Source organism: Drosophila simulans, chromosome 2R (genome assembly GCF_016746395.2).
Source record: "Drosophila simulans strain w501 chromosome 2R, Prin_Dsim_3.1, whole genome shotgun sequence".
In the NCBI taxonomy this organism is placed as follows: Eukaryota; Metazoa; Arthropoda; class Insecta; order Diptera; family Drosophilidae; genus Drosophila; species Drosophila simulans.
In genome coordinates, this window is record NC_052521.2 from 4,878,744 (window position 1) to 4,894,151 (window position 15,408).

The 15,408-nt window shown below is 47.0% G+C and overlaps 5 protein-coding genes across 5 annotated transcripts; 1 reads left to right on the top strand and 4 right to left on the bottom strand.

The window, feature by feature from the left end:
* Nucleotides 1-164: 164 nt before the first annotated feature.
* On the bottom strand, nt 165-2,460 carry LOC6733382 (myoneurin). The gene is made up of 3 exons (XM_002080403.4): nt 1,925-2,460; nt 1,496-1,858; nt 165-1,439 (listed from the first exon to the last, which is right to left on the bottom strand). The coding sequence occupies exons 1-3, from the start codon at nt 2,354-2,356 to the stop codon at nt 447-449; spliced, it is 1,788 nt and encodes a 595-aa protein (XP_002080439.2). The 5' UTR covers nt 2,357-2,460; the 3' UTR covers nt 165-446.
* A 1,322-nt stretch (nt 2,461-3,782) lies between these two features.
* On the bottom strand, nt 3,783-6,001 carry LOC6733383. The gene is made up of 4 exons (XM_002080404.3): nt 5,556-6,001; nt 5,239-5,493; nt 4,816-5,178; nt 3,783-4,759 (listed from the first exon to the last, which is right to left on the bottom strand). The coding sequence occupies exons 1-4, from the start codon at nt 5,850-5,852 to the stop codon at nt 3,923-3,925; spliced, it is 1,752 nt and encodes a 583-aa protein (XP_002080440.1). The 5' UTR covers nt 5,853-6,001; the 3' UTR covers nt 3,783-3,922.
* A 349-nt stretch (nt 6,002-6,350) lies between these two features.
* Nucleotides 6,351-8,324, bottom strand: LOC6733384 (zinc finger protein 684). The gene is made up of 3 exons (XM_016167332.3): nt 7,811-8,324; nt 7,401-7,754; nt 6,351-7,343 (listed from the first exon to the last, which is right to left on the bottom strand). Exons 1-3 carry the CDS (start codon nt 8,234-8,236, stop codon nt 6,390-6,392), a joined length of 1,734 nt encoding a protein of 577 aa, XP_016026310.1. The 5' UTR covers nt 8,237-8,324; the 3' UTR covers nt 6,351-6,389.
* Nucleotides 8,325-8,630: 306 nt separating this feature from the next.
* On the top strand, nt 8,631-11,917 carry LOC6733385 (GPI ethanolamine phosphate transferase 2). The gene is made up of 7 exons (XM_002080406.4): nt 8,631-8,915; nt 8,979-9,537; nt 9,599-9,729; nt 9,789-10,003; nt 10,062-10,276; nt 10,329-11,059; nt 11,120-11,917. Exons 1-7 carry the CDS (start codon nt 8,752-8,754, stop codon nt 11,886-11,888), a joined length of 2,784 nt encoding a protein of 927 aa, XP_002080442.1. The 5' UTR covers nt 8,631-8,751; the 3' UTR covers nt 11,889-11,917.
* Nucleotides 11,918-11,923: 6 nt separating this feature from the next.
* On the bottom strand, nt 11,924-15,152 carry LOC6733386 (origin recognition complex subunit 1). Its single transcript, XM_039292741.2, has 3 exons — nt 13,658-15,152; nt 12,714-13,592; nt 11,924-12,651 (listed from the first exon to the last, which is right to left on the bottom strand). Exons 1-3 carry the CDS (start codon nt 14,961-14,963, stop codon nt 12,062-12,064), a joined length of 2,775 nt encoding a protein of 924 aa, XP_039148675.1. The 5' UTR covers nt 14,964-15,152; the 3' UTR covers nt 11,924-12,061.
* Between the last annotated feature and the right edge of the window lie 256 nt (nt 15,153-15,408).

Here is a 15,408-nt window from a genome sequence, read left to right on the forward strand (position 1 = left end):
AGGAACCTCTGCTGGCGAGCAGGCAAAATGTACTCCTGATATGATCAAATTGCCAAGACATGTTTTTAATAATAGAACCCAAAAGGATATTAAACTAAGTATTGCACCTTCAATTTAAAAATGCAGTGTTTTTTGTGTTTTCAAGTTACTATATCACAAAGGCATAAAAATGCAAAGTGCTCAGTGTAGTCTTTATTGAGAAAATTCATATGGATTATCTAAAAATCGAAAAATTCGAATATGTCAAATAGGAAATAATAGAAATAATTTTAAGCATTTTTGTTTTAATTTTTACAACTATATTGTAAAATCTCTTGTTCCAATACTAAGAAATATTTAGGAGTAATAATACATTAAGAAAATTAAAAAATACATGTTTTTTGGCACTGTAGCCATATTTTCTGGATATTAACAAATGTAAATACTTGTTATTGTTTGGAAATGCCTTAAGGCTGAGGGAATGTGTTTGTAAAGAGTGCGTCGCTTGACGACAGAGAGCTCTTGAGGATCTTGTGGGTGCGTCGCATGTGGACGCCCAGACTAACTCGCTCCGAGAAGCGCGTCGTGCAGAGCGAGCATTGCAGGGTCTTCTCCTTGTGAATGTGGCGATGCTTGACCAAGGCGTTGGCATTGGTGAAGGCCTTCTGACAGACCTCGCAGACCTTGTCGCGGATGTTCAGGTGCGCCTTTATGTGGTCCTTAAGGTCGCGCTTGGTCAGGAAGTCCTTGGGGCACATGTCGCACTTGAAGGCTCGGATCTTGGTGTGAACCGCAGTTACGTGGGTGGTCATTTGGATTTTTTGCTTAAAACATTTGCCGCAGAACTCGCAGACAAATGGCTTGGCGATGTGCTTCTCGTCATGGGTGCGTTTGTGGACAGCCAGTTGATTGCCAAAGGCAAAGCTCCTGCTGCAGATGTCGCAGACAAAGCTCTTGTCCATGTGCACACGTTGGCTGTGCTGCTGCAGGTGGCACTTTCGGTCGAAGTTCAGCTCGCAAAGCGTGCAGCGAAACCAGCCTCCCTCGCCCATCTTGTGATCCCGGAACTGATGGGCTTGCAGGGCGTGATCTGTGCTAAAGGAGTGCTCGCAGACTTCACATTTAAGCTTCTGTCGGAATGATTTAGTGGGCATAAAGCTATTGCAGCGCTCGATGTACTGCTTCTCGGCCAGCGAGAGACCCACAGATTGGACGTCGGTGAGGGTTTTGATCCGTCGCGAATACCATTGGCGCATGCTCTGAATACTGTCGTACACATCGTAGTGGGTGACCAGGCCCAACGAAAACTCGGAAGTCAGCAGGTCTGTGATCTCTATAAGCGCCGACTTTCGTACGTTTAGATTGCAGAAGTGCTCGTGCGCGGGATCGTACAGTTGGGGAAACGTGGAGTACAAATCAATGAACTGAGTGGTCAGTTGATTCTCCTCTGTGAACACCAGCTGTCGTGGGGTACGCATTAGAGTTGCTTAGAAAGCTGTTTGTCACTCGGACTTACCTTTATTTTGCCATCGCCGTCGTCATCATCGCTGTCCGCATCCTCCAGACTACCGCGCTCTGCCAGAAAGCTGTACTTCCCATGGTAGTACAGTGGAACCTTGGTCAGTTTCTGGGTTTTCTTCTGCCGCGAGATCGCCGCATACTGAGCGTGTAGGCTGGTGATGCACTTCTTCAGCTTATAGGCCGTTAGGTTAAGGTTGACGGTCGCCTTTAACTGATCCAGTAACTCCTCATAGGCAGCTGCGCGTTTCTCCTTGTCCCTGTACGACTCATCCGCTGGATCCCAGAGGCATGTCTGCTGCTTGTACAGTTCAATGAACTGTGTAATCCGTGGACTGCGTCGGTAAAACGTCGGATTGAACTGCCGGGATGCAAAACGTCTGCTTTAATTTGTTGGTCTTTGTTGCTGGTGAAGTCAGTTGCTTACTTTGGTTAAAGGAGCAAAGTTTGTGGAATTTCTGGTGCCCAATTCGCTGTCAACTGTCATCGAGGAGGAGTCCACATCGTCGTCTTCTTCCTCATCCTCCTCTTCCTCCGCCTGGCTGGTGCTCTCTTCGTTCTCTGAGGAAGGTGGCACGTCAACGAACATGTCTTCAGCCAGGCAATTGTCCGGCGGTTCCTCCACTATGAACACCTTGGCTGGCGATACCTCCTCCTCGCATTCGGCGGACGAAATGACTTCGGAAGCATTCAGCTCTTGCTGCAGGCTTGGATTTGCTTCCAGGTGCTCTTTGACGTGCACGATGAACTCCCGCCACCGCTTGAACTCCATCTCCACGTAGCAATCATTTTGGTGAGCACACGCCAGAACAAAGTGCTCAAAGTTGTTCCTGGCCAAAATGTTCCCACAAACCACCATGATTTGCTTACAAACAAATGAAATACAATGCAAAATAGCACAACAACAACGACATGTATCGATAAACACCGGATGGTCAGTGTTGGGAAGTTACCCGCGAAATTCCATTGAAAAGAAATCGTCTCAATGTTATAAAAAATTTTATATGTAGACGAATTATTATATATACTATACAGCTTAAATATAAACCTTCATATAACCTAGAATTGGGGCTATTATATTAGTTGCGTTAAATAAACTTTTAAATCAATTATATTTTTTAAAATATATAGTAAACTATTTAATTTTAAACTGGTATAAAAAAAAAACTATTTCTTGTTTATTTAATTATATTAAGGATTATCGGATTTGCAGCACTGATTCAAATACTAATTCCAATTCAGAAAAAGAGTCGAATTCACCGACTATCAGATACTCGTTACCTAGCTAGTGAAAATACGAACTCGAAATTTTATGATTTTCTGGGATATCGATAGATATTGCGGAATAAAGTGTGGGCGTGGGAGTTAGTGAGGTTTGTGGGCGTGTCAACGTGGGTCAAGACGGTAGGTTTATGCGGTCGGAAACGCTTCCTTCTACATGTGTAACACACTTTTCAACGAATATAGTATACCCTTTTGCAAAGACATTAGAATAATAATATTCGTAACGGCCATAAATTTGTTTTGAACTATGCAGCCATTTTTTTGGTGACGGCCTTGACTATTCTCTTTTTTGTTTTTAAGTTGTAATCAATTAACTACCGTTTATTTATTTTTGCTTATATTTAATAATATGTAAATTGCACTGACGACATATTTCAACAAGGGCCTATGATCAGTATCTGGTACTGCATAAAAATGAATTTTATCATTATTTAAACTTATAAACTAAATAAAGTCTGGAATAGTTATTATAACTATTGTAATTAAAAACATAAATTTGCCAAAAAGGGAAATACATTTTAAAAAATATATTTCATAAAAATAATATATATGTGTATGTATAGGTAGTTAAAAATTAATATTTATAAAATTTTGTACACGATGTCACTTGCTTAAAAATTATATAGATTTAACGTCTAAGAACTTGTAAAGTGAAGGCATGAGCATACAAGTGCACACATACAGTGATCGCTGTATGTCACTGTATGGGTACAAGAGAGCTGCTAGCTCTAGAGCTCTCCGCTCTCTGCCTTTTGAACAAAAAGGCTCGGGAGAGCCTTAAGCCAACTGTAGATTTAGAGCCAGAACTACCAAATCGTATGTTATTCTAATGTCTTTGCACTTTGGGTATAAAAATTGAGCCTAAAACTAACTTATTTTTCCGGCTACTTTTTTTTATGAATAATACATTCCGTGAACCAAATTTTAAAAGGAAAGTATGGAAAAGGAAAAGCGTCTGCATATGATTATCATACATATGTTCTAATCATATACACAATTGCTTATTATTATCATATACTCTAACGTAAGTTTATTCTTGATTTACATCAAATGAAGCCATATTACTTACTGAGAACGAGTAAACTGATTCTAATTATCAAAAAATAAAACAGTTTCTAAAAATGTCCCTTAAGGCGAGAGTTCATTCCGATCTATGGCTGCGGCGATGTCTGGAAAGCGAAGAGTGGTCATAGAAAGTGGCATCACAGTACTCGCACTTCTTATCACGGATATTCAAATGTCCTTTGATGTGGTTGGCCAGCTCGAACTTCTTGCGAAAGGTTTTGGTGCACATGTTGCAGCTGTAGGGTCTAATGTTCAGGTGAACTCCGTTGACGTGGTGGTCCAAGAGTAACTTGAGCCGGAATGTCTTGCCGCAGATGTCACAGACGTGAGGCCGCTCGCCCGTGTGGATTAGTGTGTGCACCTTTAGGTCGGTATCCACGGCGAACGATTTTTCGCAGTACTGGCACTTCAGCTTGCGTTCGAAGTGGGAACGCAGCTTGTGACGGTCCATGTCTACGTGGCGGTCGAAGCGCCTCGGGCAGAACGAGCAGAGGTACGGTAGGTCGCCCACCTCGTGAGCCTTGACGATGTGCACCCGTAGGTTGTAGTCGCCGTGGAAACGTTTATCGCAGTAGTCACAGTACAGCACCTGGCTTTCAGAACCCTTGGCGGGCAAGAAGCTGCACATTTGCAGATACTGCACCTCTTGCTTGCTGCACTTCTGAATTAATTCCTTGGATTTGAGGCGACGAATGGCATCGTACAGCCAACGGCGCAGCTTATTTACCGCAATGTAAACGTCCGTTTCGTTGGCCTTCACCACTGGCTGGAATTCCTTTGCCATTCTTTTGAAGGCATCTGCACGAATCTCTATCGAGCCAAAGTCTGGCAACGCTTGATTATACAGCACGGGATAGTTGGCATAGGTCTCTATGAATGAGCTGGTTATCAGGTTTTCCTCCTTAAAATTAAGCTGCAAAAAGTATTTATTGTCAGAAAATAGCTTCAGTATAGTGGGCTAGCTATTACCTTAATTGCAGCCAAGTCGTTGTCCTCCTCGGTATCCCTAGGCGTTACAACAGGCGCCACACTGAGGAACTCGCACTTGGCAAAGTAACGCGCTGCAAGACCAACAAGCTTTCCCCTTTGTTTTGTCTCCGAAGCCAGCGTGTACTGCACGTGCAGTTGCTCGATCGTTTTCTTCAGTTCTTCCACGGTGAAGAGAACATTGGCCTTGCGGTCCATGCGTTCCATTATCGCCTCGTAGGCCATGCTTCGAGCGGGCTCGTCCTGGTAGTGTTCATCGGAAGGGTTCCACAGGCAGGGATGCTCTTTGTACGCTTGGATCAAATGCAGCACACGGGGATTGCTCCGAATAAACGAAACTTTGAACTGAATGACGCCGTTAGGTGGAATGGATTTCAGCTTAAGTGAAATATATTAGGTACTAACCTTGAAAACCTGTCCTGGTCTTGTTCGTCTGGGCGGACGTCCAGGTTTCCTAGGAGGTGCCAAGTCATCCTCAGACATAAAGAAGTCACTACAATCAACATCATCATCGTCTGTGTTTAGGGGTATGTGATTTTGAGAAGAGTCGTCCATTTGAGTGACTTCCGTTTCGGCTGGAAGTTCCAAAGAGCTGCCGCCTGGACCCAACTCCCAGAAATGGTTTGTAGCTGCTGTGGCGTCTTCCTCGCACTGGATATCCTGCGGTCAACGAGAACCCCAGTTATTTGAGCATCCTTGGTAAGTGAGTGAAAGAGCCTTACCTTGCTATCGGCTTCCATCCATTGATCGACCCCATTGCTGGTTTCGATCACCTCGAAGAACTCATCCGGCCCATAGGCGATGGCTGGGTCCGCGGCGTCAACGACGCAGTATAGCTCTTCGGGATCCTCTTTGATTTCATTAATCTTAACGTCCTCGTCTTCGCAGTAGTGCGCCGTCTTCACATGGATGATGAACAGCTCCCAATCCTTCAGCTCGCTCTCTATGCTGCAGTAGAGGCATTTCAGTCGGAACATCTCGTACTTCGAATTGGTCATCACACTGCCGCACACCTCCATGCTTACGTTGTGCGCTCTGATCTGACTTCAGCTTGAACAATTTTCCTTTTCTGAATATATATTCGTTTATTTAAGGCAACAATTTTTTTATGAGTTTGGGACTGTGTTGGTCAACGACTGAAATAATTGTATATCGATAGACTATCGCGCATTCGATAAGAATCTATTTTTAAAATAATATTTAAACACAATTTTATGAAGGCTTAAAGAAAACATTATAAATACTTTTGGCGGTGCTTATAAATGGTTATAAAAAATAAACAAAAAATAAAGAAGAGAGAATGTTATGTCCTGTTACTAAGCTAGTGGGATAACGCTTGAGAAATAATATTATTATTTTTTCATATCGGTAGAAAATAGCGAGACAAATATGAACAGGAAAACACCAAAACGTTTTTCTAATGTATGGGCGGTCAGTTGTCATTTGTAAATAAATTTGTTTAAACATGTTGTTTCAAGCAAATTTATGTTTTTTCCCCCCATTTGCAAAAGATTGCCTATTTATTAACTACCTTTTTATTGCAAATTTAATCAAATTCAGTTCTCTGCATCAACAACATCTTTAGCCTTTTGTGGATTATTACGAAGAATGTTGTGGGTGCGCTTCATGTGCGTATTAAGACCCACAAACTGGGAGAACCTGGAGTCGCAGAGTTTGCACACAAACTTCTTCACCTCGGAGTGAATCTGCCGGTGTCGGATGAGTGCGTGGCAGCTGGTGAATCCCTTACCACACACAGTGCAGATTTTGTCGCGGATGTTTAAATGGCCCTTGATGTGATCCGATAGGTCGACCTTTTTCACAAAGTCCTTGGGACACATGGTGCACTTGAAGGCTCTGATCTTGGTGTGAATAGCCGTGACGTGGAGCGTCATTTGGGACCGCAGTCGGAAGGCCTTGCCGCAATGCTCGCAGACGTAAGGCTTGTGCCCAGTATGCGTACGGATGTGCAGCTGCAGGTCCGACATCACAGCGAATGAACGTTCGCAATGGGTGCACTTGTGGGTCTTGCCGATATGGACCCGCTGTATGTGATTCGCCAGCTCGCAACGTCCCACAAAACTCCGGTCGCACAAGGCACATTTGAAGGGCAGCTCGCCGATGTTGTGCGCCTTAAAGATGTGCGACTGCAGGACGTGATCCGAGGACGTAATCTGGTGGCAAAACTCGCAGACCAGCCGCTGTTTGTACATCTTTGGAGGCATGAACCGGCACACCTCTAGGTAGAACTTCTCGGCTGCACTTCCTGCGTAGATGGCATGCTTAGTGTTCTTGTAGTACCACTGCCGGAGATTCTGGATGGCGCGGAAGATGTCATCGCTGTTGATATCCACATTGGGCACTGAGAACTCCGCAGCCATGCTCTCGTACGCCTGTTTTCGAGAGCTCATATTAGAGAACTCCTTGTGGGTGGAGTCGTACAGCTGCGGAAAGTTCGCGTACATCTCAATCAGGTCGGTAGTCAGCTTGTTTTTCTTGGAGAAATCAAGCTGCGGGCAAAGTATACTTATTAACCATTTCATTTTGAATTAATTCAAATATCTTGCCTTAATTTTTTCGTTATTCGTAGCCTCTTCTTCATCGTTGCTAGCTTTCAAGAAGCTACACAATTTGTATATACTGAAAGCCAGCGATTGAGTTTTCTGTTTTCCAGACACAACCCGCTTGTGCACGGTGTTGAACTGCATGTGGACTTTCTTGATGGCCAGCTTTAAGGCCATCTCGTTCAGGAATACGGATACAGTTGCCTCCAAATCAATGGCCATACGCCTCAGGGCTTCCTTGCATTTCTTGGGTTCCTTGTAGTCGCTGTGAGCGGGATGCCAGAGGCATGGGTGGTCCTTGTAGATCTCTATGAACTTTACGGTTCGGTGATCTCGGCGAAAGAAGGATGGATGAAACTGAAGTTGAAAGTTGAGATAAGTTCAGCGCGTTCATGAATGGCTTCTGGAAATACCTTGTATGTGGGTGTGGATTTTAAATTGGCATCATCAAGAGCTGGTTCACTTGGTTCCTCCTCCTGGTTGGATTCTTCTTCATCTGTAACCAAAGAGACGTCCGACTCCTCAGTCTCGTTTGTCGACGAACGCACTGCGTCAATATGCAGCTTTACACAGGCTCCGTCCGCCGATTCGTCTTCCTGGAATATCGGCTCTTCCGCTTGGGGTTTCTCCTGCGGAGGATCTACGTGCCCAGACTCTTTAGCATTTTCCCCCATTTGGTCGAAGTCGTCCTCCATGCTCCTCACTTTGCTATGCACGTTGCGGATGTGCAGCACAAACTCCTGCCACTGGGCCACCTCCACGTCCGTTGGACAGTATGAGCAGCGCATCAGGAACTTCTCGTAGTCCCCGCTCACACAAATAAGGCCGCAAGTTTCCATTTTAAGTTAGAAATAACAATCAAAGGCGTTTGTTTATACATATCCGATTAAGGGACCATGGGCGCAGTCACAAATGGGCAAAAGGGGTCAACAGACTAAATTAAGCTCGTTTGTTTTATAACTATCAGATTTAATAAATTTCTTTTATATGTAAGATTTTAGATGTAAATTAATTTAAATTAAGTATAAAATATTATATAATTAAAAATATGGCAAAACTTTAATAACATTAAATAAATATCATAAAATTCCATAAAGCTAACAGTTTTCCTAAATAAAACTGTTTCGTTTCCATAAGACAATTGCTTTAGTAATAAATATATATATTAAGGCGATAACTTAAATCATTTTTTTTTATAACTAAGCCCCTGAAGATTTGCTTGCCGTCTATCGATAGCATACAGAGCTTATCGATTGGTTAGTGTTTTTATTTTACTTCCAGCTGACGGGCGGCAATTATATTGTATTTGTTGTGGTTTTCGGTGGAGCGCGGTACTTTCGATGAAAACAAGAAGATGGAACAGCACAAAAGTCGGCTGGTCTATACCATCGGCATGCTCACGGCGTTCCTTTGCGGCGCCGTGCTCTTTCTGATTGGCTTCTTTCCGGCCTCCTACTCGGTGGCGGAGAAGGAAAGCACCGTGCCAGAAGGCCGGCCCACTGCTTTGCTTGGCGTGGAGTGAGTTTAGGGGCTGATAATTGCGTGAGATAGCGCCTCGATAATGCTCGTTACCCTTTGCAGACTGACGCCGCCGCCACCTGCCTATGACTCCATTGTGCTGTTACTGGTCGACGCGTTGCGCGATGATTTTCCGGATGCCACGTCTATGCCGGTGGCTTATTCTAGGGCCTGCGAGAAGCTTAAGCTCCATGTGGACATACCGACGGTGACTATGCCACGCTTGAAGAGCATCACCACCGGCACCCTTTCGAACTTTATCGACATTGCGTTAAACGTGGGCCACACGGAGCAGATGCAGGACTCGTTCTTGCACCGGCTAAAAAAACAGAATCGAGTTGTTTCCTTTGCCGGCGACCACACCTGGGTAAAGCTCTTTCCCAGCGAGTTCACACGGCAGGTCGAGAACCACGATTCCTTTTATGTTAACGACTTCTACGAGGGCGATAGAAATGTGACCAAAACGCTGGAGACTGAGTTGGAGCGGAGTGACTGGTCTATGTTGATTTTACACTATCTGGGCCTCGATCACATTGGTCATGTCGAGGGGAATGCCAGTCCTAGGGTGCCCCTCAAGCTAAAGGAAATGGATGAGGTGGTGGAGAAAATATTGGATCATAAGGTGAGCTATTAGATAGCTTAAAATAAAAGCAAAGCTGTAAAGTAAATCCTTCCCTATTCAGAGTTTTCCCAACGTTCTGCTTATGCTGACTGGAGATCATGGCATGGCTGATGGCGGCGGACATGGCGGCAATACGCCAGCCGAAACTCTGGTACCTTTATATTTGTATTCCAACAACTGCAGCAAAACACCGTAAGCCCTAAAGAGCAATCTCAAAAGAAAATCCACATCTACAAATGATTCTTGCACAGATCCGTCTCAAAACGGTACAACCAAATCGACTTGGCGCCTACCCTTTCAGTGCTTCTGTCTGTTGAAATACCCACGCTCTCCATTGGCTGCCTAATACCGGAGATGCTGCAGTCGCTGTCTTTGGAGCACCAGTTGTATGCTTACTTCTACAACGCCCACCACTTGCTCAACAAGGCGCGAGTGAAGTTCGGCCACGAAATAGTCCATCGGAGTGGTAAGGTTATGATCCTTCCGTGCTGATTTCTTTAGTTAACTTTTCATTCATTCTCCAGATTACTACACTTGGTATCAGAATGCCACCTTGTTGCACAAGAAGCTGCTGCGCCCTTTAAGAGAGGGCGATGGAGGTGGAGCTAGTCAGGTTTACTACCAGAACGCCAAGCTAAATTATATGCGCGTGGCTCGCGAGATTTCCGATCTGCTCTCCGAGTCCCTGGTTAAGTTCGACTACGGATTTATAGCCGTTGGATTAGCTTTGACCACATCGGTAAGTTTCCCGACCAGTTGTGAAGTGCGCTATAGTGACCACGATCTTTCAGACATCCCTTCATATTGTGATCAGCGTCTTGTACTTGGATCTCACCGAACAGCTTCAGCTGGACGGATTAAAAGTGGGACAACTGTGGCTCTCTGTGATTGCTGCTGTCGTCTTAAATTTTACTAGTCATGCATTGGACATCATCATGACCAGTTCAATGCTCTACAGCATTCTCCTATTGGTACCCATCTCGATCGCTGTTTACCTTACAATCGACGTGGCGCAGGCGCTGCTCAAGATTGCATTGCCTCCGTTATACACGCGTCGCCTGAAGATTTCCATTCCATTGCCGCTACCTCTGCTAGCTTGTTATGCTATACGCACTTTAACTCTTGGTTCCTCCTCGTTTATTGAATTCGAGTACAATACATGGTATTACCTGGGCAATACCCTCATCCTATTGACCGCATTCCGAACGCTGCGATGGCGCATTACCAAAACAAACGTGGAACTAAATGGCCGTCATCTGTACACGATTGCATCGACCTGTCTGTGGCAAATGCGTAAAGTGCTTGTGGTGCTTATGCTGCTCACATTGATGCGCTACATCCACAGGCTGCAGGCTATCCAGAGCACCGTCGTCATATTTTCGATGCTGTTGCTCTGGGCACGCCTGCATCGTCACAGCCAGTTGCCGCAGTCGTTGGCCAGTGGAGCAGCTCTATTCATGGTTTACTGCTTCCGAGGACTAAACGGCCAGGTGCTTTTCTTCGACGTGCCTTCGCACATGGCGTAAGTCTAAATAAGATCAGCCTGAATATTGTGGTATAATATATTTTTTACCATTTCCAGTGCGAAACTTGTGGTGCCCACGCTGGTGATCTTCTGGTGCTGTTTGGCTCTTGTTTTGATGCTGGGCTATCGGGCGGCACTGCCTCAAGCGCACAGCTTTGGGAAGGTGCCGCCCACAGGTGCATTATTGCAGTTGCTGCAGACGAACCTCACCAGCTCGCTGCTGTTGGGTGCGCTTTTGCAACGGGTCCACAACATCTTACTACTACCCGTACTTCTCGTGGCCCTGCAGCAAACGTACAAGCTGTGCGATGTCTACGGCACCAGTGTCCGAAAGTTCTCCGTGCGATTGGTGCATGTGTACAAGATCATCATGACCATATTCCTGGCCAGGATGTTCTTCTTCTACCAGGGCAACTCGAACAGCCTGTCCACCATTGACTTGACGCCCGGTTATATCGGGCAGACAAACTACAATCCGTCGATCGTTGCCATCTTTGTCACCCTCAACACGTACAGTGCGGATATTCATGCATTCCTCTATTTAGTTGTCCACACCCTGCGCTCGGATCTGCGCAGTGTGGGTATCATGCAGCTACAGCCTCCGTACTCGATAGCGGCGGATTCGCTGATAGCTCCGCTATACGCCGCGCTGATCATGTTGCCGGCGGCCTTCTACCTCTGCCTCTTGGTTGGCTTCCGCTACCACCTCTTTATCTACTCCGTGTTTTCCCCAAAAGTACTTTACGACTGTTACACTGTGCTGGTGTTTTATTTGGTATTTTTAGTAACGAGTTTGTACTTTAAATTGTTTAAACATGACGCTTAAAAAGAAATAATTTAAAAACGCTTAAGCTATTACAATGTTTTATGAATAATGAATGATTTGAAAATGGTGTAAATTTGGATAGGTCAAGTAACCTGGATTTGGAGTCTTAAAAATGGAGATGAGAATTTAATGTGCTTAATTAGCTTCTTAATCGTTTGTTCTTGCAGCTAGCATTAGTTGACCATCTCTGCCACTCTGAGGGCGTAGTGAATGTCATCAGCGCTGACGTTGAGCAGGATTTTCTGAAAGAGGTCATTGCGGGAGTGTTCACTGATGATGAGTCGCTCGGCGCCCAGCTTGGAGCACAAGCGCAGGGCGCGTCCTGGTGGTGGAAAGGTCACGCCCATGAAGGCGGCTATGGTTTCCACCTGCTGGTAGACGCCCATGAAAGTCGTCTCCTCGACGCCTGTGCGCGTAACTTCCGCTGCAACCGCCTGCAAGAAGATCTGCTCCATCCGCGAGCAGTTCCTGATGGCCTGCACCTTGGCACTGGCTATCATCTCGGCCAATGCCTGCTGCACGTGCAGCATTGTGACGCACTTGACCGCAGCCGTGTCAGCAATTTCTGTCGCACGCCGGCAGATGTCCAGAGCTCGGCGAGCATCACCGGAAACGGCGGCTACCTTGCGCGCCACCAGCTGCACGGCCTCGCCCTTGAAAGCCTCCGATCCTCCCAGGCGGGCGGTAACGATCTCTTGCAGCTGCTTGTGGCTGTACGGTTGGAATGTGAGACGGGTAAGTCCGAGACGAGAGGTGACTTTACCTAAGGGAAAAACAATACACGTTAGGGATTCCACAAGTTTCAGTGATGGAGGTGATCCTTACCCATCAGCAAGCGCTCAGGCAAGTCCATGGTGTTGGCAATGGTGACCACTACCAGCTTGGCTGCCGACTTAGTGGGCCAGTCGAGCAAGTTGTAGACCACATCTTGGCGCCGGTTGCACAAGATATCCAGCTCATCAACCAGCAGCACAGTAGTAACTCTACGCGGCGCCGGAGTAGTGAACCGTTTCTCCAGCAGAGCGTGTGCCTGCTCCCAGGACACAGTCTTGCCCGTGAGCTGTTTGTAGATCTGCACGTAGGCCTGACGCGGCTCAGTCAGTCGCATGCCATTTATTTCCAGATACTCAAAGGCAGGCAGCTCATTCTGCTTAGCCAGCCTCTGCAGGGTGCGTATGACGCCAGTGACAGTGGCTGTTTTGCCAGTGCCCGGAACTCCGGACACATACATGCAGCCGCCGCACTGGTCCTGGATCTTGCCCTCCAGAAAGGCGTAAATGTTCTCGAATTCCCGTTCGCGGCACGGCAAACTCTTTGGCACAACGGATACGTGAAGCTGTTCGCGTGCCAGCTGCAGTTCGGATTTGCTGGAGTCCTTGGCCGGAAGGTCAGTGCGCTGTTGCATGCTGGGACTAAGTTCACCGGCTCGTATCTTCTTCATCTTTTGGGAGGGCGTCATCGGGGTTGCAGTTGCGGTTGTGATCCCTTTGCTGGGTGTCGTCGCTGTTTTGGTGGTGGTGCTTGACCGACGCGTTCGCGTTGGCGTCTTTTGGACCGATTTCTTTGGCGAGTAGTCCTCGTCATCGTCTTGAACTGTTTTCTTCGAGCGCCCCCTTTTCGGAGTGGATATTATTTCATCATCCTGAAACACGCGCTGCTCCACAATGTTCGACAGATGAATACTGCGCCTGGGCGTGCCCTCGGCTAAATTGATCAAGGAAAACCATTTTAGTGCGTGTTATTATGTTTGTGGAAGATCAACCACTTACCCAATCGACTAGTTGCTGATTTCAGGATGCTTTTACGCCTCGTCGAGGGCGTTTTCTCGGTAGCTGCAGTTGACTCCAGAGGTTCTTTGGATTTCTTGGTGGGGGTATGGTAGATATCGCCATTGGCCACGCCCAATCGCTTGCGACCCTGGGCATTGGGTTCTTGTACGGCCTCCTCTAACGACAAAGGATCCACGTCCATGGAAGCGAGGCGCACCGAACGCCTTCTCTCCGAAAGGCGCAGCTTGATCTTCATGTCGTTGGAAGGCGTTTTGGGATCGGGAGTCTGCTGAACAATGGAATAATTTAGGCAGTCTGAGTCGGCTGTGGTGTCCGCTCCGCGATCCAGGCTGAGGTTTAGGTTGCGGCGGGCTGCCGAGGCCCGGGATTTCGGTGTCTCCACCTTGGCGTTCTTCTCAGTGAGAGGCGACGCCGGCAGATAGTTGGCATTGATCTCAGGGGCAGTTTTCTTCTCAGACAACCGCACGACACTGCGTCCGCCCACGATCTTGATGGGCGACACCTTATTCTCGCAGATGAAGCTGTTGACATCGATGAACTCCACGGAACTCGAGGCTGCCATGGACGCACGTCGTCGTTTATCCAGTGACGATCCCTTGTCGCCAGCTGTGTCATCGTGGCGGGCGGATATTGATCGCTTGGATTCTCTGTGTGCAGTTAGGGATTTGCGCGACGAACGGGTTAGCTTGGCATTGTCCTCCGGCTGCTCCAAGTGAATTTCCAAGGGAATCAAGCGATAGCTCCGCTTCACCTTGACAAACCTGTACCGGCTGACAAACATGGGGCAGGCCTTGGACTTCAGTTTGTTGGCGTGTCGGTTGAGAACCTCCTGGGCGGACGTTTTTGAGGTGCCCTCCAGCACGATGCACTTGCGGTAGATGGCACCGAGGGCCACGTCGTTGTCGTACGGGCGATGCTCCTCGATCACCTCCAGGCTAAAGTCTATGACCACCTCGTCGTCGTCGTATTTGTTGTGCGGAATGGCTTTCGGCCAGGAGTACCACTGGACGATGGCGCGACAGGGCTCGCGATCGGTCAGCTCGCGCAGCTCGTACATGTGCAGGATACGAGCCACGTCGCATCCACTCACTGTGTCCGGTTCGGCGGCATCCGCGTTCGACACCAGTATAAAGTCGCCAACGGACAAAGTCAGCGGACCGTAGATGCACTTCTGGTAGAAGTAGACGTTCTTGTGCTCCAGATTCTTCACCGGCGGCAGTGCGTCTTGGCTTCCGATCCACTTCACCTGCTGGCCCACACTGCGGGCGTTCTCTTTATTAACCATCGCTCTGCGATTCCCTATCAGTTGTTTAACAAGTCGCCAACGTCAGCAATAATTAAATGGGGTCTTCACTAGATTGACTCCCTTGCTTTTTCGATCAGCTTGCCGCGCTGTTTACAGTTTTTGGCGCAATTCCACCTGCGGCGTTTTCCAACACCAATCAGCGCCGATTGGGCTGCCAGCCTCTCGTATGGCGCTTAGGGCGTTGCCACATCTGTTTGTTGTTCACATTTAAAAACAGCTGTTACATTTGAAATAAAAAAGAAACGTTTTTAAAGTGAAAGTGTGGCGCCCAGACTGAAGCCCGGTCTGGCATCACGGCGAAAACAGGTACTAACGCCAAGACCTTTCCTGGAGGACGATATCTTCTGATATCGTCAGACTGGACACTTGAACTTCAGCTCCGCCGCGCAACAAGCTTACGGCATAAAACAACAATATATTGTAC

Excerpts from the sequence above, each read along its gene's own strand:
- LOC6733382 (XM_002080403.4), bottom strand. The coding sequence starts at position 2,356 with ATGGTGGTTTGTGGGAACATTTTGGCCAGGAACAACTTTGAGCACTTT. Across the intron at positions 1,859-1,924 it reads ACTTTGCTCCTTTAACCAAA|TTCAATCCGACGTTTTACCG; the intron begins GTAAGCAACTGA and ends GCATCCCGGCAG. Across the intron at positions 1,440-1,495 it reads ACGGCGATGGCAAAATAAAG|CTGGTGTTCACAGAGGAGAA; the intron begins GTAAGTCCGAGT and ends ACCCCACGACAG.
- LOC6733383 (XM_002080404.3), bottom strand. The coding sequence starts at position 5,852 with ATGGAGGTGTGCGGCAGTGTGATGACCAATTCGAAGTACGAGATGTTC. Across the intron at positions 5,494-5,555 it reads GGATGGAAGCCGATAGCAAG|GATATCCAGTGCGAGGAAGA; the intron begins GTAAGGCTCTTT and ends CGTTGACCGCAG. Across the intron at positions 5,179-5,238 it reads GACCAGGACAGGTTTTCAAG|TTCAAAGTTTCGTTTATTCG; the intron begins GTTAGTACCTAA and ends GGCGTCATTCAG.
- LOC6733384 (XM_016167332.3), bottom strand. The coding sequence starts at position 8,236 with ATGGAAACTTGCGGCCTTATTTGTGTGAGCGGGGACTACGAGAAGTTC. Across the intron at positions 7,755-7,810 it reads AATCCACACCCACATACAAG|TTTCATCCATCCTTCTTTCG; the intron begins GTATTTCCAGAA and ends TTTCAACTTCAG. Across the intron at positions 7,344-7,400 it reads CGAATAACGAAAAAATTAAG|CTTGATTTCTCCAAGAAAAA; the intron begins GCAAGATATTTG and ends CTTTGCCCGCAG.
- LOC6733385 (XM_002080406.4), top strand. The coding sequence starts at position 8,752 with ATGGAACAGCACAAAAGTCGGCTGGTCTATACCATCGGCATGCTCACG. Across the intron at positions 9,730-9,788 it reads AACAACTGCAGCAAAACACC|ATCCGTCTCAAAACGGTACA; the intron begins GTAAGCCCTAAA and ends ATTCTTGCACAG. Across the intron at positions 10,277-10,328 it reads GATTAGCTTTGACCACATCG|ACATCCCTTCATATTGTGAT; the intron begins GTAAGTTTCCCG and ends ACGATCTTTCAG.
- LOC6733386 (XM_039292741.2), bottom strand. The coding sequence starts at position 14,963 with ATGGTTAATAAAGAGAACGCCCGCAGTGTGGGCCAGCAGGTGAAGTGG. Across the intron at positions 13,593-13,657 it reads ATCAGCAACTAGTCGATTGG|CCGAGGGCACGCCCAGGCGC; the intron begins GTAAGTGGTTGA and ends TGATCAATTTAG. Across the intron at positions 12,652-12,713 it reads GCCTGAGCGCTTGCTGATGG|GTAAAGTCACCTCTCGTCTC; the intron begins GTAAGGATCACC and ends TTTTTCCCTTAG.